Raw genomic sequence first — 25,865 nt, 5'->3', positions numbered from 1 at the left:
ATAATCACTTTGTTCTCATGTTTTAAAAAATCTGAATCCTACTTTTCCACTTTTCTTTTCTCGATTCTTTCTTATTTTTACGGTTCTCCACAGTTCAACTCAGCAAAATCTTCTATTTTATAACAATCTCTCTCTCTCACGTCTTCTACTTTACTGACTCCCTCATTCCACAGTGGATAAAACGTTGCTCGTTTATTTAGTTGGTTAAATACTTGTGATATCACATCAATTAGGGAAAATATTGGGAATGATTGAATTATAATTCGAATTATAACGGTAACAACAACAACGGGTGTCAAAATATTAGAAAGTTATTCTGGGTCGAGGTGAAATTGTAGAGAAATCGTGTCGAAATCGTATTGCTCCGAGTTTGCGATTCGAGGTAGCGGTCGGTTTCGTGCAGCGGTAAACCTGGAAAAAAAGAATTTTTTTTTGAAAATTTTTTTAAAAATCTTACGTGGCATAGCTTGGAAACAGTTTCGTCCACAGAGTTGCCGTATTCTCTGCAGCCCAAAGAGGTTCCATCACTGAATATCGGGTAGTGTTGATACGAATTGTGATAAACATGCTGACAATCAATTGTTGGAATTCATCGTTCGTCACGAATACATTGTCGTCATTTTGGAATAAATAAACGAGCGGTTCCGTGTGTTCCTGGCGCCATGGAGCCAATCCAAACGCTAGTCGTGGTACCCAATCTGCTGCATATTCTGTCGCTTCTTTATACGCCGTGATTGATTCTTTGAACGCCTTGAACTCTAGATCTTCAACCTATAAATACATAAAGTTCTTCGAAAGATATCTTTAAAGATAAAAAGTGTACTTTAATCTTTTTCGAACTGGCGCGTAAAACTTCTCGTGCGCCAAGGTCGTTACAGACGCATGCCTCGTGACCTGACGCACTTCGCGATAAAAATTTACTTTCGCTTTGCTTCTCTGACACTATTTTCCGCTATTTGTTTCTCCCAAATACATTGTTTCGTAACTTTTATCGATTCTAAAATTAAGTTAATGCTTTTAGGTAACAATGCGCATTGAAAAATGCTATTTCTGCTCTTCGCCAATCTACCCGGGACACGGAATTCAGTTTGTCAGAAACGATAGCACAGTGAGTCGTTTTTCTTCAAATATTTCCGGAAAAAGGCGATCAGAAACGTCTGATTTTTGTTCACATAGTTTTGAATTTTGTATGGTTGCAGTTATTTAGCAAAATCAAATACCTTCTGATATCAAAATAGACTAAAATGAAAAAAAAAACATTAATCGAAACCCCTCAACCAATTTCCAGATCTTCAAATTCTGCCGCTCCAGATGCAACAAATTGTTCAAAAAGAAGAAGAACCCAAGAAAGCTTCGATTCACAAAGGCTTCGCGTCGTGCTCGCGGAAAGGAGCTCATCAACGACGCCACACAACTTTTGGAACAACGCAGAGACGAACCAGTCAAATACGAAAGAGAACTGTTCCAGAAGACTATCGAAGCTGCCAAAACGATTTCCGCCTTGAAAACGAAACGGTAGACTTCATTTGTAATGTATCCAAATCATAATAATTCGTTTTGCAGATATGGAAACTTGATCAGAAAACGCTTGCAACCAGGAAAGATTGTGCAGAAGAAAGGACTCCTCGCGAAGGTCGACAAGAAGATGCATCTCATTCGTGCTCCAGTTGCCAACAAAGACGGTGTCAAGACGAGAGCGGCAGCAAAGGAGAAGAAGACCGCCGAAGCCATGGAGACAAATTGAGTTGTCATGTTTCACTTTTTACTTTTTGTTATTTGTTATTTGTTGTGCCCCGCTTACTTTTGTGAATACACACGAATTTACCCTGATATCTTTTCTCTTTGTACACTTGTCAAAATCTGTTCAGAATGTTCATCGACAGTCGAAGACAAGACCTTGCTGACCAAACGCGCAAAACCATTTCATCATTAATCAGAATCATCTCTCTCCAGGGCGCGATTCAAACCTTAACACCTACCGTATCGTGCATTCCTTCTCGAACATGATCACGTAGCACGACGATGAAATCTGGGAAGATACCACGGTTGGCTCGAAAATCTTCCAGTATCCACTGCGTGACTCGTCGAATCAAAGCAGGATCAATGTGTTGGATGGTTGCTTTTTGGAAATGGAAGTACTCGATGAAGTGCTCAGGCCGTCTGGTGCCATTGAATGTGAACTGAAACGAATGATATTGAAGAAGTTAATATATCGGAAGAATATACCACAACAGTGCTCGGATTATTGTAGACTCCTGGAGTTTCTTGACCCACAATCCCATGGCATACGGTGTAGGCGATGAAGAGTGTATTCGTGTTCGCACCGCGTAAGTTTTGCCTGGAAGATTAAAAATTTCAGATTGAAATTGTGAAGAAGTCGTGTCACTCACATATACTGATGAGCTCCATTCCGTGGTTCCGGAAACATTCGCCGCCGTCGTCGTTCTGCGAGTGCCAACATGCCTGAAAGGAAAAAACGCGATAGTTGCCTTTACTCATTGACCTCCCAAAATGAAAAGAGAAGAAGGGAGTTAAAAATAGGAAAAAAGAAGAGAGACGGTAGCTGGTTTCAATAGACACATAGAGAACATCTTCGGAAGTAGAGTATTTAGTTGACGACAACGATTACGACGCCACCGCGTGGCTGCTGTTTTGTATGTAAAGACAAAAGTAGGGTGGGAAAATCAGAAAATCTGCGGCGCGATTTATCACTATTATGCTGTTCTCCACTTTTTTCTCTCTCCGAATCGGTTTCCGAATTCTATTTATGACCTTCCCAATGTAGTGATAAAACCTATTCGACGATCATTAAAGATTCCCCTATCGGAGTGAGCGAAAAATACGAAAAGATAAAGAAAAAAAGAAGGAAATAATTTGTTAAAACAAACCAAATGAATGTACATACATGTAATACATACACTCGTCATAAAAAGTCACGTGGTGGGAAAATGTGGGATGAGGAGAAGGCGAAAAATCAGTGAGAAAATAAGAGAAAATTCCATGGAAATTTCCACCGAACCTTATCAGTTTCTCACACTCTCATGGCGCCGTCGTTTCTTGTTTTTTTCTCGATTCTCCGCAACGCGCACGCTTGATTTTCTGCTCTTTGACCTATTCCGTCGCTGCTAAATGAATGGGAAACGAGACAAGAAGTTTGCAGAGATGGTTTTAATTTGGCGGGGAAAAATTGCAGACTTGCACTGGAATTTTTCAGAGGAAATTGTGCTGAGGAACGTAGTAGAAGAATGGTCGAGAATGATGGAAGAATGACTCAATTTTTTGCTTTTTATAAATTCGAGGGGTGCCGATAATCGTTTAGAATTGAATGTGATGAAATCTCATATATTTTTTTGCGAATAGAACATTAAATTTAGATGATTTCTTCGCTACCACTGCAGCGACGTTCATTCAGAAGGCCCTATTTTTAGAATGTTCTTGAAGGGACCAATATGGTTAGAAAGCTGGAATTTTGGGGAATCTAATTATATAAAATAATTTTTTTTTAAATGAAAATGAACGCAGTTATACGAGTTTTTAGCAGAGAATCCACTAGTAAATTCAGTGGTGTTCGCACTAAAAGCCTTGTAACTCGGTTCATTTTAAAGTTTATCGAAATCGGAATACTGATTCTGAATTTTCACGTCATCAGCTTTTCAATCCGCTTGAATTGAGCTTACAAAAGTTGCCAAGGAAGAAATGTTTTCACAGTTTCAGTGGAGTACATCGATTTTGGAAAAGCGGTAACTTCGAGTCTGATAAGTTCAATTTTTGTAGGTTACATAGAAACAACTCAGAGATTTAATTCAATAGTTGATAGTTTTTGATAGCTCTTTCAATTTTTGAGATTTTAGCATATTTTAAAAAGGTAATTGGTCTGACAGTGGTTATGGGGGAGATGCCTTTGATCGACGATAACTAATCGAGAGATGTTCAAACAAGAAAGTTGTCAACTATAAAAATATTAATCAAAACTAGATCTTCATTTTTGTATTTGATCCTTTTTTCCTAAAAATCGTCCCTAAAGAGCTATAACTTCAACTCGACGTCGACTGAAATGGAGGCGTGAACAAATCTGTTCACGTTCAGCAGTCTGTAACTTATTAGGTATCGCTTGTAAGAAAAAGTTTTCAACTACAAAAATATTCATCAAAGCTAGATCTTTATTTTTGTAGTTGGGCACTTCTTTAAAAAAATTGTCCCTAAAGAGTTATTACTGGGCAAAGAATGGACACTAATTGAGACTACTATTTATAAATCTCCCTATGTTCAGCAGCACATAACCTATTTTATAACGGTCGTATGAAACAGTTATCAACTACAAAAATACTTATCAAAAGTAGATCTTCATTTTGGTAATTTATCCTTTTTTCTTACAAATCGTCCCTGAAGAGTTATAACGTCCACTCGACGTCGACTGAAATGTAGGCGTACAAAGATCTGTCCAAGTTCAGCAGTATATAACTTATTAAATGTCACTCGTTTGAAAAAGATGTCAACTACAAAATTAAAGCTTCAGGTTTCATCTCCAAACTCATTTTAAATTTGAAACTTTTAGACTTTTTGTCACTCCGACATTGTTTCTCAAAAGTTGTAAGTTTTCTCTATTATTGGTTGGTACTGTATGTTTGAAGCTTTGTGATTTAGTTCAGTTTTGAGCTAAATAAAAATCAAAAACATATTCTGAATACCCTAGAAACCAGCTTTCTAATAGTACATATTCCGTTCTGAAACTACGTTCTTTTAGCAAATAGTTAAAGTTAGAAAAGTCATCTGAAACCTCCATGAAAAGAGTTGATTTCGAGTAAATTTAGTTTTATTTTCACAATTAATTCTCACCAATTAAATTTCAGAAATTTAGAAAAAATACAAAGAAAACAGTGTTAAAACCGTTTCGAAACTAAATATAAGACCAGCTTACATCATATTCGACAGTATACAGAAGCAACAATATTACAGATTACAGTAAGTGACAGTAGAATTGGTGAGTGGTTAGGTACAAAAGATACAAACGGATTAGTGGGTACAGAGTGATTACAGGGATGAAATTATAAACAGGGTGAACAAGAAAAAGAGAAGAGAATTAGGCGATTCTGCGTCCCTTGAAGGAGCTCTTGAAGTAGCACAGAGTCTGGGTGATGTTCAGGAAATCGAGTTGCTCTCCAGTTTCCTCGGTGACTTTTGTTGGGAGGACGACGCCGGGTTGTCTGGAAAATTGATATGATTTGGAAGGTTTTAGCCCTTGATATCTTCTAGACGTCTCTACCAGATTATAGACATAACGCCTTCAGAAATGCTTCAGAGTTTACGAAAATCGGTCAATGTGAAAGTCTCACTATCACTCAACTACAAAAGCGAAGTTCCAGGTTTGACCTACAAGGAAAAATTTGGGATATTATCGATTTGCGAGCACTTGCCACGGGTTGTTAAAGGCTCATCTAATTCGTATGAAATGGTCTCGAACATGATTTGCAGTTATTTTCATACCTGCAAAGCTCAAAAACATGGCATTTGATTTTTTCAACTTCCTCGAAATTCCCAATAAATTAGATGCGCCTTGAACACCCCCGGCACGAGTTCATGAACCGATAATAGAGCAAAGGCTGCCATTTTCAGTTGAAAACTGGTGAGTCTTATAATGATTACTGTAACAAAACTATCAAAAAACAGAGTGCGCAGGGTATTTTGGAAAGCAACTCTTTCAGAATCTTTAAAATTTTCAGATAGTTCCGAAAATAACGAATTATTTTCCCGTCTCCCTTCAAAACCCCTCAAACTCACGATTTATATGCCTGGAAGATATCAGCTCCTCTCTTCGCATACTCATCAGCCGCATAGATCGTCTCCGGCAAAGAGACGATAGTTGTGGAAGACTGATGAGCACAACACATCACCGACATCAACTGGACCAATTCATCGTTCGTCTTGAACACTTTCTCGTTGTGGAGCATGTTGATAACGATGGGTTGGGCGGTTCCTTGGAGTGGACAATGGGACACAAAGATCACCTCGTTCCCATTCTTTCTGACAATTCCTTGATCAATAGCGGTGAGTGGTGGCACGTTGGAGATTCCTGAAAACATCATTTTTAGAGAGGTGACTAATGATAAAGGGTTACCTTGAGTATCCTTGACGAAGAGGCGGTTTGCATGACGTTTGGTGACAATCAGGAGAGCCAATGCTGGCACTTTTGTCTGTTTGTTGTTCTTCAAACAGGTCATGATTCCATCCTTGATAGCTGCGAACTCATCATTAACCACCATCGCATGCTGACCCTCCGAAACTCCATCACGAAGGATCACAATCTGATCTGGGAACTTCTTGCGAGCAGTGGCGTATTGAGTCAAGATGAAGTTGGCACGAGTCTTGAGAACCTCATCATCCACTTGTTCCGTCCTTGGGAGTTGGTAGTGGAAGTCGCCAATGATGGCTTCAGGGTGGGCGGTGCCGTTGAACCCGAACCCGACACAACTTGGCTCATCGCAAACTTCTCCCTTACGGTAGAGGATTCCAGATGAGTGACACACGTCGTAGGAGATGAAGAGCGTGTTGGAGGAGTCTCCATACAAGTGGGCGCTGAAAACAAGAGAAGATAAGTTAAGGAATGACTCTCACAACAGCTTACATCGATGGATCCGGTTTGACCTTATGGTTAAGTCCGCCTGATTTCAGATTCAACTTGAGCATGTAGTTGATCATAGTAGATCGGCCACTGAAATTGTTTCAGCTACATAGTTTTTGAAAGTAGACAAGGGAAACATACATAGTGGGTCTAGAGAGCGACTTGTCGAATGAGACTTGTTGAGTGACGACATCACAGAGCCTCTCCTGGAGTTTCAAGAATCCGTGAGTTGGAGAAGAGCTGTAGTCGGCGTAGATGACGAGTGGCTTTTTGGCGACTGGAAGAGATTTGAGTTCGGCAAATTTCTGAAAAAGGAGAATTCAAGCCTGCTTCCAAACTTCAGGAACACTAACCTTCTCAATCGCAAGCAGTTCACTTGCTCCAGGATATGTCTGTGCCAAATTCTCGGTACTAATTTCACTGATGGTCACTCCACATTCTCTGGCAGTACGAGCAAATTGTCCCTTCAACTGAATCAACTTATCAGAATCCTGTGGGTTGGTGCTGTTGAACACAATAAGAATCTTTCCAATCGTCGCAGGTTCCACGAACGGAAAACGAACTTCCCATTTCGCTTGTTTCGAGAGATCCGGAGCAGTGCACGACGTCTTGTATTGGATGGTTGGAATGGGTACAGTAACTGCATCCACAACAATTGGCTCTGGACGAATTTTGACTCCGAACGATTCGAGAATCTTGTTTGGAGAGAGAATATGAGCCTTCTCTCCGACAGTCTTCGTGAGCTCGAATCGTTTATGAGGTCTCTCACATCTCGGCGGATTTCCGTGCTTCGGATTCAACTTCTGATTTGGTGCAAGGACGAGAATCTCGATGGGGAAGTTGAAAGCCTTCTTTTTTCCTTCACGCTTACTGAACTGTCTCGATTCGATTGCGGGAATCCCCGTGTTGAATGCGCTGACCGGTTTTCCAGTGCATCTCATCGCATTCTCCAGGACACTCCCTCCTTCGTACTTGATCTGTCCCATCGGGAGACTCGAGAGGCCATCGATGGTAAATGTTTGAGGGCGGTCGTTGGTCTTGGTGGACACTTTGAGCCCTTTCAGGTAATTCTTTACCTTCGGGATGTTGGTCCAGTCGAGGTTGAGGTTTTTGAGGGGGGTGTTGGCGAAGAACTGCTTTTTCTTGTCTGAAATAATTAAGGTAAGTTAAGATTGTGACACGATACCGTAAAACCTGTAATAGAGAAGCGTCATATCTCGGTTCCCAACGGAAATATCAAAAAACTCCTAACTGACAAAAGATGGCTCGATGTTCATAGAATATTTTTTTTAGTTGAAAAAATGTTCATATCCTTAAAGTAGGCCAAGATAGGATGCTTCAAACTCTTGGGATGCCTCTATTCCAGATTTTACGGTATTTGACAGCAAACTTACAGTCTAGGATCAAGTGAGCAGCAGGCTTCCCTTCGACTCCCATCGCGATCTTGATTCCAGCACCGACTCCATTCATATCCTCGACTCCTCTGATTTGTGTCACTCCAGCCCGATCGAACATCTCGTTTCCACCATCTGTGATGAGAAAGTTGTTGCGTTTCGCCTCTTCACAAAGAGCAATTTGAATCATTTGTGTGACTGGACACGACGTGGAATCCGGGCTCTCCTTGAGCAAGTCAGATGAGTGGAGTTGAGGTTGAGCACTGTTCAACTCAACGATCACATCGAATCTTCCATGTGTCTTGGAGAAGTATGAGTTGCGGAGGGAAGATGAGAGCTCAGTGGAGTCGATGGTGGTGATGATGGTTCCAGAGGCTCCATTCTTCTTCACATTGAATTGAGCGGGGGTGTGGAGTGTTGCGGCTCCATCGTAGATGTAGTGTTGGGTGATGTTCTCCTTCTTCATCGCGAGAGTCAAGATCTCCGCCAACTCGGTTTGCTTCTGACGATCGCTTCCTTTCGATCCAGTCAATAAGAATTGATTCCTTCCATCGGCTTGCCCAGTGATCTTCACATCATATCGATAGCAAACCACATTCTTCACCTCCATTTGATACGAGTTGGTGGTGACTTTCAACGGCTTGTTCTTCTTGAGTGGAGCAATGTTGGAAGGGGCGACGAGCTCCTTCGGGGGAGCTGGCTTCGAAGACTTCGGCATTTCAGGTGTTGGTTGAGAGGGTGTGGTAGCTGCGGCTGGCGGAGGCTCGGTGGGAGTTGGAGCTGAAGGAAATGATGGTTATGGAGGATGGCTCAAAGACAATGTGGCTCTAAGACTCCGCCCACAGGTATTCAGAGGGGCGGGGCTAAAAGTGTTTTAAAAAAGAAGTCGTGGGATTTCGATCGAGTGTAGCTTTCTAATAAAAGCTCGCACAAAAAAGTGTATCAGATCCAGAACTTTACTAGATTGTGAATATGGAGGGAAAATTTCCAAAAAACTAAAAAAGATGGTGGAAAAATAAGAGCCCATATGCCCGTAATATGTCTTCGTCATGGCAAAAGAAAGGAAGAACATCCAATTAAAATTTGAATAATATTGAAGTCGAGAAGAGAATCGGAAGGGATGAGGGGACCACCTTTGATTGATGCCCTTTTTGGGAGAAAGAGCACACGGAGCATGATGGTTCTATGCGATTTTTTGCAAGACCTCACAAAAAACTGCGCTCTATTAAAATTCCAGAAAAATCGGGATCCAGAAAGAAAGAGAGCAAGCATGGGGAGGAAAACTGAGAAGGAATGAATAATCGGAGAATATAGTAGGTGAGCGGAGCTTTGTTACAACTGCGCTCCACCGAAACCCCCCCCCCCCTTAAAATGTCTGCTTTTCTCTGAGTCTCTCAACTTCGCACACAATTTTCCTCGTTTTCGGTAAAGCGTGGTTGTAAGAAGCGTGCCGTGTGCCGTGCTAATAGAAAATTTCGGCCTAAAAAGTCTGCAATCCCAGACAAAAACACATACTTTATCTTGCGCTGAGTCGTTGGGTAGTGGTAGGGACGTGCTCTTTCAAGTACAGGACAACCTCAAACTTGGGTAATTAAACCTTTATTAAAAGATAAAAGATAAGCTCTCGCCAGTGCTTTTATACTGGGCAGAGGCGGAGCCAGACAGGAAATGTGTGGGTGAAAGAATTCAATTAAAACAGATACATAGAAAGAATGATTCAAGACTAAAAGCCTATGAATCATATCCGGTGGGAGCGGGGAAAAGAAAGTGGGAGATGTACAAAGTACAATCGAGCACATATCTAGAGTATTGCGCGACGATATGGAATGTTTTGAAAGTTTTTTCCCTACAAAAGCATGATCACCTGCTCAATTTCTGCCGAACATCTGTCCAGTCCGTCCACCACTTGAACTCCAAGTCTTGGAGGGCGGAGTCTCGAGGACATTTCGAAACTGAGACCCATTTCGAACTGGGAAATTTCGAAACTGAGTCGTTTCAAAACGGGGTTGTTTCGAAACCAATAAACCAGGGAATAGAGACGTTTCGAAACCAGAACAGTGTCTGAAATCGGGACGTTCTGAAACCGGAACACCGAAACAAATCAGATCTGATTCGAAACGGATCGAAAACAAGATGTTTTGAAACTCAGAAATCTCAAAACTTTAAAATTGTCAAGGTCCGGATAATTGGAGCCAAAATTTAAATTCCGAATGAGAAATCCTTTGATTGATGCTCTTTTTGGAAGGGACGAAGCAGATGGTTGCCGTTGCAAGACCTAACTTATTATTATAGACGAAGAAAAACTGGGCTCTACTGAAATTCCATACAAATCGGCATCGAAAAGAAAGAGCGCATGGGGAGGAAGAGCCCGGAAGAATGAATTCTCGGAGAATATAGTAGGTGGGCGGATAAGGTGGTAAAGTGGAGTTTTCTTTGCTGGAAAATTCGAATAAAAACGGAAAAGCTTGAATAAATTTCCACATGAAGACTAATCCTCCGACTTTTATTAGTACACGTCGACTTAATCTTGACATTGAGCCAACAAGTTATTTAATAATATAGGAAGGATACAAATTGGTGATTTGGTTTCTACATAGCGGTAAACAACTTTTTGAAGGAAAGGGTCGTGGGAGCATGACTCAAAAATCGGTCAACTTTAGGAATCCAAAACTATATCAGATGTTGTTAGAATTCTTTTGATGCTTATTTTGTTGAGTAGATGAACCTCAGATCTTCATTTTTGTAGTTGACAATTTTCTGATAGCTCTTCTAGATTCTGAGGTATATATAGAGAGAGAAACGCAGAGAAGCTAGATGACCTCCTCGTTTTTTTATCTCACATTGAACCTGCATATCTCAAAAAAGAGACGAGCTATCAAAAAAGTTTAAACTGTAAAAACAAAGATCTATATTTGATCTATTCAATCAATACAAATTAAAAAATGTAGAGCAGCATCTGACAGCGTTACACGTCTCCAAAGTTCAGCATGTTCTCACTAATCTCACTAATCTACACTTTTCAACGGCTTATATCTCAAAAGGTAGAACAGTTATCAAAACGTTGTTAACTACAAGAATTGAAATTGAATCTAGATGTTTAATTTGGTAGAAAAACCTTTTTGATACAAACGCTGCCTCAAAAGTTACGGTGTGTCAAGTGGAGACTACTATCTTTGAAGTTCCGGAACTTCAATCAAGTGTACCTTTTTTGTGTGAGTCCGTAAGCAAAAGTTTTCAACTATAAAAAAAGAAGAACCTGATTTGATCTACACTTCCACAAAAAATTGGCACAGTTGGGCTTGAAATGACATCATGGTGCTTTCCCAAAGTGGTCGTTTGCTAAACACTCTTTCCAAATTCAAGCTTTTCTGGGTTTCCCTACTATTAGAAAATCTAAATCTTGATAATTCCACTGAAACTCAACTAACCTGACTCGGCGACCTCCGTTGCTTCGTTGGCCAACTTCGCAGACCTTTCAGCGGCGGCCTTCTTCTTATTACTCTTGGACGGCATCCTGTGATCGTACGAGGTGCAAAGAAATCAGCGGAATGAGAGTATGGAGACGTTGCTTGAGAGTTGGATTCTGGAAAGAATATGAGTGTGTGATGAGAGAAAAAGTAAGTAAAATGAATGAAAAAAAGCAAGATTCGAAGAAACGGAGTGGGGAAAATGGGATGTTTTGTTGTTTCCCAACCGAAAATTGTTTTTATTTAGAATCGAGTGTGATGAAATCTCATTTTGCGAACGGAACATTAAATTTAGATGATTTCTTCGGCACCACTGCAGCGCCGTTCATTCAGAAGACCCTATTTTTAGAATGTTCTTAAAGAGACCAATATGGTTAGAAAGCTGGAATTTTGGGGAATCTAATTATAAAAAATAATTTTCATAAAAATGAAAATGAACGGAGTTACACGACTTTTATTAGGGAGTCCCCTAGTACATTCACTGGTGTTCGCACTAAAAGTTGTGTAACTCGGTTCATTTTGAAGTTTATCGAAATCTGAATACAGATTCTGAATTCTCACGTCATCAGCTTTCCAACCATATAAACTTCTTGCTAAAATTGACTTATTAGGTATAGTTTTTAACAAAACGTTTTCAACTACAAAAATACTTATCAAAACTAGATCTTTATTTTTGTAGTTGGGCACTTCTTTAAAAAAATTGTCCCTAAAGAGTTATTACTGGGCAAAGAATGGACACTAATTGAGACTACTATTTATCAATCTCCTTATGTTCAGCAGCACATAACCTATTTTATAACGGTCAAAAAGTTAACAACTACAAAAATATTTATCAACACTAGATCTTCTTTTTTGTAGTTGATCCTTTTTTCCTAGAAATCGTCCCTAAAGAGTTATAACGCCCACTCGACGTCGACTGAAATGTAGGCGTACAAAGATCTGTCCAAGTTCAGCAGGCTGTAACTTATTATATGTCACTCGTTTGAAAAAGATGTCAACTACAAAAATAAAGATTTGAGTTTAATCTCCACATTCATTATAAATTTAAAACTTTTTGACCTTTTGTCACTCCATGACTGTGTTTCTCAAAATTTGGCAATTTTCTCTAGGGTACTGTGCACCTGACGTTTTGTAACTCAGTTCATTTTTGAGCTAAATAAAAATCAAAAACATATTCTGAATTCCCAAGAACCCAGCTTTCTTATAGTACAGATTTTGTTTTGCAACTACATTTTTGTGGCTTTCAGCAAATAGTTAAAGTTAGAAAAGTCATTTGAAACCTCCATGAAAAGAGTTGATTTCGAGTAAATGTAGTTTTATTTTTACAATCAATTCTCACCAATTAAATTTCAGAAATTTAGAAAAAAATACAAAGAAAATAGTGCCAAAATAGTTTCGAAACAAAATATAAGACCAGCTTACATCATATTCGACAGTATACAGAAGCAACAATAATTACAGTAAGTGATACTAGAATTGGTGAGTGATTAGGTACAAAAGGTACAAACGGATTAGGGGATACAGCTTTTAGGTTACAGGGATCAAATTAAAAACAGGGTGAACAAGAAAAAGAGAGAAGAATTAGGCGATTCTGCGTCCCTTGAAGGAGCTCTTGAAGTAGCACAGAGTCTGGGTGATGTTCAGGAAATCGAGTTGCTCTCCAGTTTCCTCGGTGACTTTTGTTGGGAGCACGACGCCGGGTTGTCTGGAAAATTGATATGATTTGAAAGATTTTAGCCCTTGATATCTTCTAGGCGCCTCTACCAGATTATGAACATAACGCCTTCAGAATTGCTTCAGATTTTACGAAAATTTGGAATTTGCATCCCTGTATTCTTTTTCGAAGTCTGTGAAAATTTCCTCTCAGTCCGACGAAATATGAGTGTTTTTGTTGATCACAGTACCCAGAATGCGTCATTTTCAGTTTTCAGTTAAAATGACCGAACTTCGAGAAGCCGTCACGACACGTCTTTCAGGCAGAAACTGTAAATTTTTGTCGAGTGTATATACCTAATCTAGAGCTACAACTTTGTAGTTTACTACTTTTTTATACGAGCTCTTAGAAAGTTCCAGTCGGTCAATGTGAGAGTCTGACAATCGGCCAACTACAAAAGCGAAGTTCCAGGTTTGACCTTCATGGGAAAATCTGGGATATTATCGGTTTGCGAGCACTTGCTAGGGGTTGTTAAAAGCGCATTTAATTCGTATGAAATGGTCTCGAGCATGATTTGCCGTTCTTTTCAGACCTGCAAAGCTCAAAAACACGGCATTTGATCTTTTTCAACTACGAGACCATTCCGCGAAATTCCCATTAAATTAGATGCGCCTTTAACACCCACTGGCAAGTGTTTGTAAACCGATAATAGAGCAAAAGCTATCATTTTTAGTTGAAAACTGGTGAGTCTTATAATGATTACTGTAACCAAACTATCAAAAAACAGAGTGCGCAGAGTATTTTGAAAAGCAACTCTTTCAGAATCATTAAAATTTTCAGATAATTTTGAAAATAACGAAGTGTTTTCCCGTTTCCCCAGTCCCTTTTAGAGTGTCGCCTCGCGAGACGAAACTCGCAAAATTCCCGATTTCCCGGTTTCGGCTCGACTCGGTTCGTCCCGGTTCGTCTCGCACTCTGTCTCGGTTCGGTTCGGTTCGTCTCGGTTCGGTTTGTCTCGCATTCGGTTCGTCTCGATTCGCAAAAAGTTCGGAAAGTTCATTTCCCGCAAATTACTCGCAAAGTTCACAAGACAAAGTGAACTATTCGTATTTCACGCGTTGATCATTTCTACCGTTGATTTTCTGAAAATAATAATTTGGTAATTAAAGTCGTGAACTTTTCCAAAATAATAAAATAAATTTCAGAAAAAATAAATGGAAATGAGATTAGAAAAAGTTCACGACTTTAATTACCAAATTATTATTTTAAGAAAATCAACGGTAGAAATGATCAACGCGTGAAATGCGAATAGTTCACTTTGTCTTGTGAACTTTGCGAGTAATTTGCGGGAAATGAACTTTCCGAACTTTTTGCGAATCGAGACGAACCGAATGCGAGACAAACCGAACCGAGACGAACCGAACCGAACCGAGACAGAGTGCGAGACGAACCGGGACGAACCGAGACCGAATTCCCGCGGGACTCGCATGAACTCTCGCTACTCGCGGGACAGGGTGTCTTGCGAGGCGACACTCTAGTCCCTTTCCCCTTCAAAACCCCACACAAACTCACGATTTATATGCCTGGAAGATATCAGCTCCTCTCTTCGCATACTCATCAGCCGCATAGATCGTCTCCGGCAAAGAGACGATGGTTGTGGAAGACTGATGAGCACAACACATCACCGACATCAACTGGACCAATTCATCGTTTGTCTTGAACACTTTCTCGTTGTGCAGCATGTTGATAACAATGGGTTGGGCGGTTCCTTGGAGTGGACAATGGGACACAAAGATCACCTCGTTTCCATTCTTTCTGACAATTCCTTGATCGATGGCGGTGAGAGGTGGCACGTTGGAGATTCCTGAAAACATAATTTTTAGAGAGGTTACTAATGATAAAGGGCTACCTTGAGTATCCTTGACGAAGAGGCGGTTCGCATGACGCTTGGTGACAATCAGGAGAGCCAATGCTGGCACTTTTGTCTGCTTGTTGTTCTTCAAACAGGTCATGATTCCATCCTTGATTGCTGCGAACTCATCATTAACCACCATAGCATGCTGACCCTCCGAAACTCCATCACGAAGGATCACAATCTGATCTGGGAACTTCTTGCGAGCAGTGGCGTATTGAGTCAAGATGAAGTTGGCACGAGTCTTGAGAACCTCATCATCCACTTGTTCCGTCCTTGGGAGTTGGTAGTGGAAGTCGCCAATGATGGCTTCAGGGTGGGCGGTGCCGTTGAACCCGAACCCGACACAACTTGGCTCATCGCACACTTCTCCCTTACGGTAGAGGATTCCAGATGAGTGACATACGTCGTAGGAGATGAAGAGCGTGTTGGAGGAGTCTCCATACAAGTGGGCGCTGAAAACAAGAGAAGATAAGTTAAGGAATGACTCTCAGAACAGCTAGCTTACATGGATGGATCCGGCTTGACCTTATGGTTAAGTCCACCTGATTTCAGATTCAACTTGAGCATGAAGTTGATCATAGTAGATCGGCCACTGAAATTGTTTCAGCTACATAGTTTTTGCAAGTAGACAAGGGAAACATACATTGTGGGTCTAGAGAGCGACTTGTCGAATGAGACTTGTTGAGTGACGACGTCACAGAGTCTCTCCTGGAGTTTCAAGAATCCGTGAGTTGGAGAAGAGCTGTAGTCGGCGTAGATGACGAGTGGCTTTTTGGCGACTGGAAGAGATTTGAGTTCGGCAAATTTCTGAAAAAAGAGAATTCAAGCCTGCTTCCATACTTCAGGAATACTAACCTTCTCAATCGCAAGCAGTACACTTGCTCCAGGATATGTCTGTGCCAAATTCTCGGTACTAATTTCTCTGATGGTCACTCCACAATCTCTGGCAGTATGAGCAAATTGTCCCTTCAACTGAATCAACTTATCAGAATCCTGTGGGTTGGTGCTGTTGAACACAATAAGAATCTTTCCAATCGTCGCAGGTTCCACGAACGGACCACGAACTTCCCATTTCGCTTGTTTCGAGAGATCCGGAGCAGTACACGACGTTTTGTATTGGATGGTTGGAATGGGTACAGTGACTGCATCAACAACAATCGGCTCTGGACGAATTTTGACTCCGAACGATTCGAGAATCTTGTTTGAAGAGAGGATATGAGCCTTCTCTCCGACAGTCTTCGTGAGCTCGAATCGTTTATGAGGTCTCTCACATCTCGGCGGATTTCCGTGTTTTGGATTCAACTTCTGATTTGGTGCAAGGACGAGAATCTCGATGGGGAAGTTGAAAGTCTTCTTTTTTCCTTCACGCTTACTAAACTGTCTCGATTCGATTGCGGGAATCTCCGTGTTGAATGCGCTAGCCGGCTTTCCTGTGCACCTCATCGCGTTCTGCAGGACACTCCCTCCGTCGTACTTGATCTGTCCCATCAGGAGACTCGAGAGGCCATCGATGGTAAATGTTTGAGGGCGGTCGTTGGTCTTGGTGGACACTTTGAGACCTTTCAGGTAATTCTTGACCTTCGGGATGTTGGTCCAGTCGAGGTTGAGGTTTGTGAGGGGGGTGTTGGCGAAGAACTGCTTTTTCTTGTCTGAAATAATTAAGGTAAGTTAAGATTGTGCACTTGTTCGCAGCGTTACATCTCGGCTCCCTACGGAAATATCAAAAACTCCTAACTAACAAAATATAGCTCGATATTCATAGAAAATTTGTTTAGTTGAAAAAATGTTCATATCCTTAAAGTCAGCCAAGATAGGATGCTCCAAACTCTTGGGACGCATCTATTACAGATTTTACGGTATTTGACAGGAAACTTACAATCCAAGATCAAGTGAGCAGCAGGCTTCCCTTCGACTCCCATCGCAATCTTGATTCCAGCACCGACTCCATTCATATCCTCGACTCCTCTGATTTGTGTCACTCCAGCCCTATCGAACATCTCGTTTCCACCATCTGTGATGAGAAAGTTGTTGCGTTTCGCCTCTTCACAAAGAGCGATTTGAATCATTTGTGTGACTGGGCATGACGTGGAATCCGGGCTCTCCTTGAGCAAGTCAGATGAGTGGAGTTGAGGTTGAGCACTGTTCAACTCAACGATCACATCGAATCTTCCATGTGTCTTGGAGAAGTATGAATTGCGGAGGGAAGATGAGAGCTCAGTGGAGTCGATGGTGGTGATGATGGTTCCAGACGCTCCATTCTTCTTCACATTGAATTGAGCGGGGGTGTGGAGTGTTGCGGCTCCATCGTAGATGTAGAGTTGGGTGATGTTCTCCTTCTTCATCGCGAGAGTCAAGATCTCCGCCAACTCGGTTTGCTTCTGACGATCGCTTCCTTTCGATCCAGTCAAAAGGAATTGATTCCTTCCATCAGCTTGTCCAGTGATCTTCACATCATATCGATAGCAAACCACATTCTTCACCTCCATTTGATACGAGTTGGTGGTGACTTTCAACGGCTTGTTCTTCTTGAGTGGAGCAATGTTGGAAGGGGCGACGAGCTCCTTGGGGGGAGCTGGCTTCGAAGACTTCGGCATTTCAGGCGTTGGTTGAGAGGGTGTGGTAGCTGCGGCTGGCGGAGGCTCGGTGGGAGTTGGAGCTGAAGGAAACGTCGGTTAGGGAGCTGGCTCAAAGACAATGTGGCTTTAAGACTCCGCCCACAGGTATTCAGAGGGGCGGGGCTGAAAGTGTTTTGAAAAAAGAAGTCGCGGGATTTCGATAGAGTGTAGCTGTCTAGGAAAAGCTCGCACAAAAAAGTTTTCAAATACAAAAAAGTGTATCAGATCCAGAACTTCGCTAGATTGTGAATATGGAGTGAAAATTTCCAAAAAACTAAAAAAAGGTGGTGGAAAAATAAGAGCCCATATGCCAGTAATATGTCTTCGTCATGGAAAAGAAAGAGAAAATCCAATTAAAATTGAATAATATTGAAGTCGAGAGGATAATCGGAAGAGAGGAAGAGAACACCTTTGATTGATGCTCTTTTTGGGAGAAAGAGCACACGGAGCATGATGGTTCTATACGATTTATTTTTTTGCAATCCCAGACAAAAAACACATATGTTTTAACTGGAGTATTGCGCGACGATATGGAATGTTTTGAAAGTTTCTTTTTACAAAAGCATGGCCACCTGCTCGATTTCTGCCGAACGTCTGTCCAGTCCGTCCACCACTTGAACTCCAAATCTTGGAGGGCGGAGTCTCAAGGACAGTTCGAAACTGAGACGTTTCAAAACGGGGTTGTTTCGAAACCAATAAACCAGGAAATAGAGACGTTTCGAAACCAGAACAGTGTCTGAAATCGGGACGTTCTGAAACCGGAACACCGAAACAAATCAGATCTGATTCGAAACGAATCGAAAACACGACGTTTCGAAACTTAGAAATCTCAAAACTTCAAAATTATCCCGGATAATTGGCGCCAAAATTTAAATTTTAATTTTTGACTCTGATTCAGAATGAGAACACCTTTGATTGATGATCTTTTTGGAAGGGACGAAGCAGATGGTTGCCGTTGAAAAACCTCACTTATTAATATAGACAACAAAACTGCGCTCTACTGAAATTCCAGAAAAATCGGGATCGAAAAAGAAAGAGAGCAAACGTAGGGTGGAAGAGCCCGGAAGAATGAATGCTCGGAGAATATAGAAGGTGGGCGGAGCTCCTAGTAAAGTGGGCGCATGAAAGAAAAAAGTGGTCTTCATTGCTGGAAAATTCGAATAAAAACGGAAAAGCTTGAATAAATTTCCACATGAAGACTAATCCTCCGACTTTTATTAGTACACGTCGACTTAATCTTGACATTGAGCCAACAAGTTATTTAATAATATAGGAAAAATACAAATTGGTGGTTTGGTGTCAACATAGCGGTAAAAAACTTTTTTGAAGGAAAGGGCCGTGGGAGCATGACTCAAAAATCGGTCAACTTTAGGAATCCAAAACTATGTCAGATGTTGTTAGAATTCTTTTGATGTTTACTTCGTTAAGCAGATAAACCTCAGATCTTAATTTTTGTAGTTGACAATTTTCTGATAGTTCTTCTAGATTCTGAGGTATGCGTCTTTAAAGATGAACACCTGGAGAACGGGCAGAGAGAGAGAGAGAGGGAGGGAGAGACGCTGACTATGAGAAACGAGATGACCTCCTAGTCACCCACTTTGAACCTTCATATCTCAAAAACTAGACGAGCTGTCTAAAAAGTTTTAACTGTAAAAACAAAGATCTATATTTGATCTATTCAACCAATATAAATTTAATAATTTAAAGCAGTATCTGATTGCGTTACACGCCTTCAAAGTTCAGTATATTTTCACTAATATCATCAATCTACACTTTTCAACGGCTTATATCTCAGAAGGTAGAACAGTTATCAAAAAGTTGTAGACTACAAAAATGGAAAATGAAACGAGACGTTCAATTTGGTAGTAACAACTTTTTGATACAAACGTTACCTCAAAAGTTACGGTGTATCAAGTGGAGACTACGTTCTTTCAAGTTCCGGAACTTCAATCAAGTGTACCTTTTTTGTGAGAGTCCGTAAGCAAAAGTTTTCAACTATAAAAACGAAGGACCTAACTTGGTCTACACTTCCACAAAAAATTGACACCCTTGGGCTTGAAATGACGCCGTGGTGCCATCTCAAAGTGGTCGTTTGTAATACAACACCGCACTCTTTTCGAAATCAGGATTTTTTGGATTTCCCTATTATTAGAGACTTCAAAATCTTGAAAGTTCCACTGAAACTCAACTAACCTGACTCGGCGACCTCCGTTGCTTCGTTGGCCAACTTCGCAGACCTTTCAGCGGCGGCCTTCTTCTTATTACTCTTGGACGGCATCCTGTGATCTTACGAGGTGCAAAGAAATGTGGGGAATGAGAGTGTGGAGACGTTGCTTGAGAGTTGGATTCTGGAAGAAAAAAAAGAGTGCGTGATGAGAAAAGTGGGTCAAATGAATGAAAAAAAGCGAGATTCGAAGACGGTGTGGGAAAACGGATATTTTGCAGTATCCCAATAAAAAATGTAGAACATTTTAGATTCATTTCGCGGGTAAAAATCAGAAAACGCGGAGTGTGTAGATCAACCTTTTTGATCTACTTTCCTTGAAGTTTCATTTCGATTACGGTAGTTTGATAACTTTTTTTCCAATATTGTCGAATTCAAGAAATTGGATTTTTTTGGTGTAAAATTTGAAAAAAATTCAAAAAATTCGGTCAAAAATAGGTACCTTTTCTCGGGCTGAAATATGACAATTTTGGTTATTTTCACATTTTTACCCCCGAAATCAATCAAATGGAACTGAAACTGTGCCCTGATTTGGAAAAGAAATTTTTGGGGTTTCCGGGAGATCACAGACTTTGCCGGGGAAAGTTAAAGGCGCATCTTATTTATTCGAAATGGTCTCCAAGCGGAAAACATGATTTACAGTTCTTTTCAGACCTGCAAAGCTCAAAATTTGATCTTTTTGAACATTCCGCGAAATTCCCAATAAGTTAGATGCGCCTTTAACACCCTTCGGCAAGTGTTTGCGAACCGATAATATCTGAATCGAGATTTTGCGGCGAGAAGAAATGTGATTTATGAATGGATGATAATGATAGAGAGGTCTCGTTGCCCTTTTCAAGTGATAAGAGATGCATGATAAGGATGAAAATGTTGTTTTAAGTAGGTCAAATTGATTTTCAGACAAAGTTCTCTTTTGGAACACCATGGTTCCTAGATGTCTCGGTTTCCAAACGTCCGATTTCAAAACGTCCCCACAACTCAAAAAACCGCCGTTCCCATCGAAATAATGCTGTCAAAATGCCCTTCTCAGTAGTTTTTTCCCCAGGCTTCCCTCCTCTTGGCCCCGCCCCTCTGGGGTCCAGAACGTTCTCCGTCTCTTTTTTTGCGGTCGACGGTCTCCTCGGTTTACACACTCTCTCCCTTTACTGACGTTTTCTTAACGCAAAACATTGCTCATCCTTAAAATGGAATAGATAGAGAGATGGAGAGGAATAGAGAAAGAAACAAGAATTGAGTGATAAGAATTTAAGAGAAAAAAGAGGAAAATTTAGTTTCAGAAAAAAAGAAATTAACTGAAACTGAAAAAAGTTAAAATACTGAAACTGAAAAAAGTTCAGTTTTCACAAATTTCAATTCAAGAGTTCAGAATTCAAATTTAAAATGCATATGGAACCCTATGAGTAATTTACACCTCTCATAAACAACAACCAAATTCAAAATAAATAAAAAATGCGGGTGGCGGGAGGTCACAAATAAGAAAAAAAAGGAAGAGAGAGACCTCTTCATCGTTGGAAAAATTTAGAGACCAGGAAGAGAAAGGAAAAAAAAGAAGGGAAAAGGAAAAGTTCTTTTTGGTCTCTTTGAGAGAAAAGGAAAAAGAGAACTTGTTCAGCAGTTCTTCTTTTAAGTTCGAAAATGGAAAGTTTTAAAATACATGGCAAGAAGAGACATATGTCAACTTTCATGTCTCATGGTTAAAATTTTCAGAATATAAAAACCAAGATCTACAGTACCAGTTTTTCGTTGAAAATGGTCAAACTTGACGAGGGAAATCCTCGAAGTGTCTTTTTTCAAACGACTCAAAAATTCGGTCTCTGATACTTTCGAGTTCGTAGATTCCGAATCTGAAATAAAATTCTGCTAAATCCTTCGGTGAGCCGAGTTATGAGCCGTCAAACCCCTAAACTACCGATGGTTGAACAACTTGGGGACATGTTTGGGTGGACGTTCCGGCAAACCGCGTGGGAAAAGTTTGACGGCTCATAACTCGGTTCACCGAAGGATTTACCAGAATTTTATTCCAGATTCGGAGTCTACGGACTCAAAAGTATCAGGTGCCAAATATATTTTGTCGTTTGAAAAAGGACAACTTGAGGACTTTCCTTGTTAGAATGAGCCACGATATCACTGATTCTTTCACGTGGAGTGTGTAGATCAAAAGTAGATATCCATTTTTGTAGTTGAGAACTTTTCTGGAAAGGGACACCCTAAGAAAGCTATCAATCTTTTCAGTTTTCAGTGGTTTATGAAGAGATTTTCTACTTTGATGGTCCGTATCTTTTCAGGGAGCTTTCGTACAGAAATGTGTCAACTACAAAAGTAAACTTGCCTGGAACATCTCAAAAGTACAAAGATAACAAGGAGAATCAAAAAATAAGCCGTAAAAAAGAGAGAGCAAACATTGAATTGATATGATAACAACGAATTGACAGATGAAACAACAATGAATCATGTCAACATTGCTTGTTTATCAAATGAAAAAAAGGTTGCAATGGAACAATTTCGAAATTTATTCGAAATTTGATTTGTTTGCGGTTTGATCAGTTTGTCAAAGACATATTTTTGTGCCAAACTACAATTTATGCATTAAAAACAATCGCTAGAAACTTTGAATGAACCTAAAATGTGCACAACTTACTAGTCACGCTTCTTCTAATCAGAACCAAGAAAAAACACCGGGATAATCATATTCGTGAATTCTGAGTATAGATGGGATGCCGTTCTATTACAGTTTTTACGGTAACTTGAGAACTGCATTCACGGGAATACCAATCAGTATATTATAACTTATTGGAGTAAAACTCAACCACTCTTGTCTTCAAAATTATTTCAAAACCCAGAAGTTTCTTTACCAAAACCGCTACTAATCCTCTTTTTTCACTGTCATCTCATATTTCTTCGATTCTTTATTCTTTTTCATTCATTTTTCCACTAAACCGTATAGTTTCCTCGAAGAAAAAAGTCTATTACAAATTGGTATAGCCATTCGGTGGGGGGTTTGTACATAGTTGACAACTGTATGGTGCGACGTGTTTTTTGAGAGATATGGCCAGTGGAAGAACGAATTTCAAAAGATGTTGGATTCTATGAAAATGATTTTCTGAGCCGAACTCAATATCAACATTTTTCTCAGAATCCTAAACCCGTTGATATGATAACAACGAATGGACAGAAGAAACAACAATGAATCATCTCGGAATTGTTTTTTTCATGAGAAAACGGCTGAGTCTGAAGCAGCCAAGCATGTTTCATGAGAATTTACGGAACAAGTACAAAGAGAACGAGGTGAATCGAAAAAACCGGAAAAATGAATAGAGCAATGAACTGACAGATGAGACAACAATGAATCATGTCAACATTCTTTTTATGAAAAAACCGACCGCAGTGAAAAAAATTCGAAATGAAATCGAAATGACCAAGAAACCAACAAAAAAACGAGAATCATGATTTTCTGATCCTAAATCAATCTCAGTTTTTTTCAGAAGTCTAAACCAGTCATTCATTTTTGATCAGAATTTACTGGAACATCTCAAAAGTACGAAGAAAACGAGGAGAATCAAAAACAAGCCCCAAGGGAGCAGCAAAAAGAGATAGGAAAACGAGGAACAAATTGAAAAATGACACAGAAATGAATCATGTCAATGTGGTTGTCCCCTCCAGTTCATGGAAAAAACGACTGGAATGGAACCATTTCAAAATCTAACCACGTGACGGAATGTGATTTGTTTGGTGTTTGAGCAGTTTGTCAGTAACCAAATTTCATGCTTTGTTATGCATAAAAAACTACTGCATGAAACATTAAAAATCCTTTTTAAAAAAAGGAACACGAAAAGCTTAACCAGGATTGCTGATGGGAAAAGTTAAAGAGAGCTCGTAAATGGCATTCGAATATGAAAGGGAAGAGCTCTGTATCTATGAAATCATATAATTCTATGGTACGTAGCTCTAACGAAACTTAGATGGTTGGTTGGGTAATTGGCGCTTTTTCGGTTGAATTTTTGAAATTTTCCGTTCGATAAGAGTCGGAGTAAACAACAGGTGTTCGGTGCAAGGGATTTAGGTAAGGTATAGGGTAGAGCTCAATCAGAGAGAGTATTGGAGGAAAGGTGGGCAAGATTTGGGCAAGTTTTGGGCAAAGAATGGACAGGATCTGGCGAAATTGGGTACCATAAAAGATACAGGTAATCAAAGTCGTTTCTCCCTGAAACCAACTAATTTCAGTGCATAATTTTGAAGCTTTTCACTTTGACAACCTATAACTTTCAAGGACAAAAAAATGGTCAACTACAAAAATGATGTGCTGTTTTTGCTCTGTTTAACTCATACAAAATTGAGTTTATCGGACAATCAGGTGACACCGAAATACAATGTCAAAGTTGGTCATTTTCCACTGGAAACAGCCACAGTTGATCACCTTTTGAGCGGTACTGTACAGCTTCTGCTACCTGCCTTTTAAAGGCGTTTAACCTTCTTGGTTTTGACAAAGTTTCGGTGGAGCGCGGTTGCTTCATTCGTGCCGTATTAATATTAGCTCTGCACTATTTGGTAACGTCGCTCTACCGAAATCCTTTTCAGTTAGTTTTGCAGTTCACCACTCAATTTTGTTCAAGTACGATAAAGCATGAATATATTATCCGTTGCATTGATATCACTACTCCACCGGAACTTTTCAATGGAGCGTGGTTGCTGACAACGTTACATGCCATATACATTAGTACACATGTGAGTATCTCCAAGTTTTCAGAGTTGATCTCTCACGGTTTTTTTCGTGAGAAACTGATTTTATTTTGCATTTCCCAAAGTACTTTGCTCTTTTTTTCTCTTCCCGTTTTTTCATGGGATTAGAGTTCAGCTCTTTCAGCTTTTTCTCTCATTTTGAGAAGTTTCTCTTCTTCGAGAAGAATCGTACAGATGGGCGAAACTTACAACTGAATTTCATATCAATTTCTTGCCGCAGCAGAGGCAAGAAGGCCATAAAATTTGTTGGCTTTTTCCAGTTTTCCTCACCGATAAGAAAGTGTACATGAGGAGAAGAAAATAGAAGAAACAGAGATGAAAGATATTGAGAAGAAAGAAAAAAGAACGAATCTCTCGCCGTCATCTGCTTTTCGAAAAAAGAGAATGAGATATAAATTGTTTCAAGCAACGCCTGATGTTCGCATTTTCTCATTTTCTGGTCGTAGGTTATTCTTAAGTTTGTAACAAATTTGTGAGTTGGAAATTGAAACTGAAGTTTTTTGTGGAGGGTTATCTACAGTACCGCTCAAAAGGTTACCAACTTTGGCCGTTTTCAGTTGAAAATGACCAACTTTGAGAGGGTGTTACGGTATCACTTATTGTCCCAAAAAGTAGAAATTTTAATGGATAATACAGACCAATAATAGAGCTTTATTTTTGTAGTTGACAACTTTTTTGTACGGTCCCTCCCTAGAGAGTTATGGTCATTTTAAGCGGACACACTACTGAAATGGGATGGGAGATTACTTTGGCAATATGTAACACTCTAGTGAGTGCTCGTACAAAAAAGTTGTCAACTACAAAAACAAAGCTCTATTCTTAATCTGTATGATCCATTAAAATATTTATTTGGTCCGACAATCCGTGATACCGTAACACCCTCTCAAAATTGGACATTTCCAACTAAAAACAGGAAAATTGTATATCTTACTGCTGTAGCTATTCTAATTAGGTTTTTTTTTGAAAAAAGATGGGTCCCAAAGAGAAAAATAAGATCAACCTTTGTAAGGATGTACTAAGGAGGGGCAAACGGTGGACAGGGATTGGGAGATCAAACAGAAATTCTCAATCTGATTTAATCAATCGATAACAAAGAGACGCAGGCGACCAGAAGAAGCAGATCACGTGATAATGTGTTACAAATCGATAATGAAGAGACGCAGACAATTTTCGGTAGAGCGCGTATACATCGAGTACGATGGAGCGCTTTTACTGTAACAATGAAATGTTGCGTGCAATA

The 25,865-nt window shown here is 40.0% G+C and overlaps 4 protein-coding genes across 4 annotated transcripts; 1 reads left to right on the top strand and 3 right to left on the bottom strand.

Moving 5' to 3' along the window:
- Positions 1 to 311: 311 nt before the first annotated feature.
- GCK72_000561 (uncharacterized protein) lies at positions 312 to 2,461 on the bottom strand (the record flags this gene model as incomplete). The annotated part of the gene is made up of 5 exons (XM_003109276.2): positions 312 to 411; positions 458 to 771; positions 1,980 to 2,180; positions 2,227 to 2,338; positions 2,391 to 2,461. The coding sequence occupies 5 exons, from the start codon at positions 2,459 to 2,461 to the stop codon at positions 312 to 314; spliced, it is 798 nt and encodes a 265-aa protein (XP_003109324.2).
- On the top strand, positions 1,028 to 1,744 carry GCK72_000562 (uncharacterized protein; the record flags this gene model as incomplete). Its single annotated transcript, XM_003109128.2, has 3 exons — positions 1,028 to 1,108; positions 1,289 to 1,515; positions 1,564 to 1,744. 3 exons carry the CDS (start codon positions 1,028 to 1,030, stop codon positions 1,742 to 1,744), a joined length of 489 nt encoding a protein of 162 aa, XP_003109176.1.
- Positions 2,462 to 5,080: 2,619 nt separating the features above from the next.
- GCK72_000560 (uncharacterized protein) lies at positions 5,081 to 11,526 on the bottom strand (the record flags this gene model as incomplete). Its single annotated transcript, XM_053722557.1, has 8 exons — positions 5,081 to 5,204; positions 5,779 to 6,070; positions 6,116 to 6,573; positions 6,623 to 6,709; positions 6,761 to 6,924; positions 6,973 to 7,766; positions 8,014 to 8,793; positions 11,442 to 11,526. 8 exons carry the CDS (start codon positions 11,524 to 11,526, stop codon positions 5,081 to 5,083), a joined length of 2,784 nt encoding a protein of 927 aa, XP_053591202.1.
- A 1,535-nt stretch (positions 11,527 to 13,061) lies between these two features.
- Positions 13,062 to 19,942, bottom strand: GCK72_000559 (uncharacterized protein; the record flags this gene model as incomplete). Its single annotated transcript, XM_053722556.1, has 8 exons — positions 13,062 to 13,185; positions 14,707 to 14,998; positions 15,044 to 15,501; positions 15,555 to 15,641; positions 15,693 to 15,856; positions 15,905 to 16,698; positions 16,926 to 17,705; positions 19,858 to 19,942. The coding sequence occupies 8 exons, from the start codon at positions 19,940 to 19,942 to the stop codon at positions 13,062 to 13,064; spliced, it is 2,784 nt and encodes a 927-aa protein (XP_053591201.1).
- Positions 19,943 to 25,865: the final 5,923 nt, after the last annotated feature.

The sequence above is a fragment of the Caenorhabditis remanei genome, chromosome I (genome assembly GCF_010183535.1).
Source record: "Caenorhabditis remanei strain PX506 chromosome I, whole genome shotgun sequence".
Taxonomy (NCBI): domain Eukaryota; kingdom Metazoa; phylum Nematoda; class Chromadorea; order Rhabditida; family Rhabditidae; genus Caenorhabditis; species Caenorhabditis remanei.
This window is presented reverse-complemented; position numbering and strand designations above follow the sequence as displayed.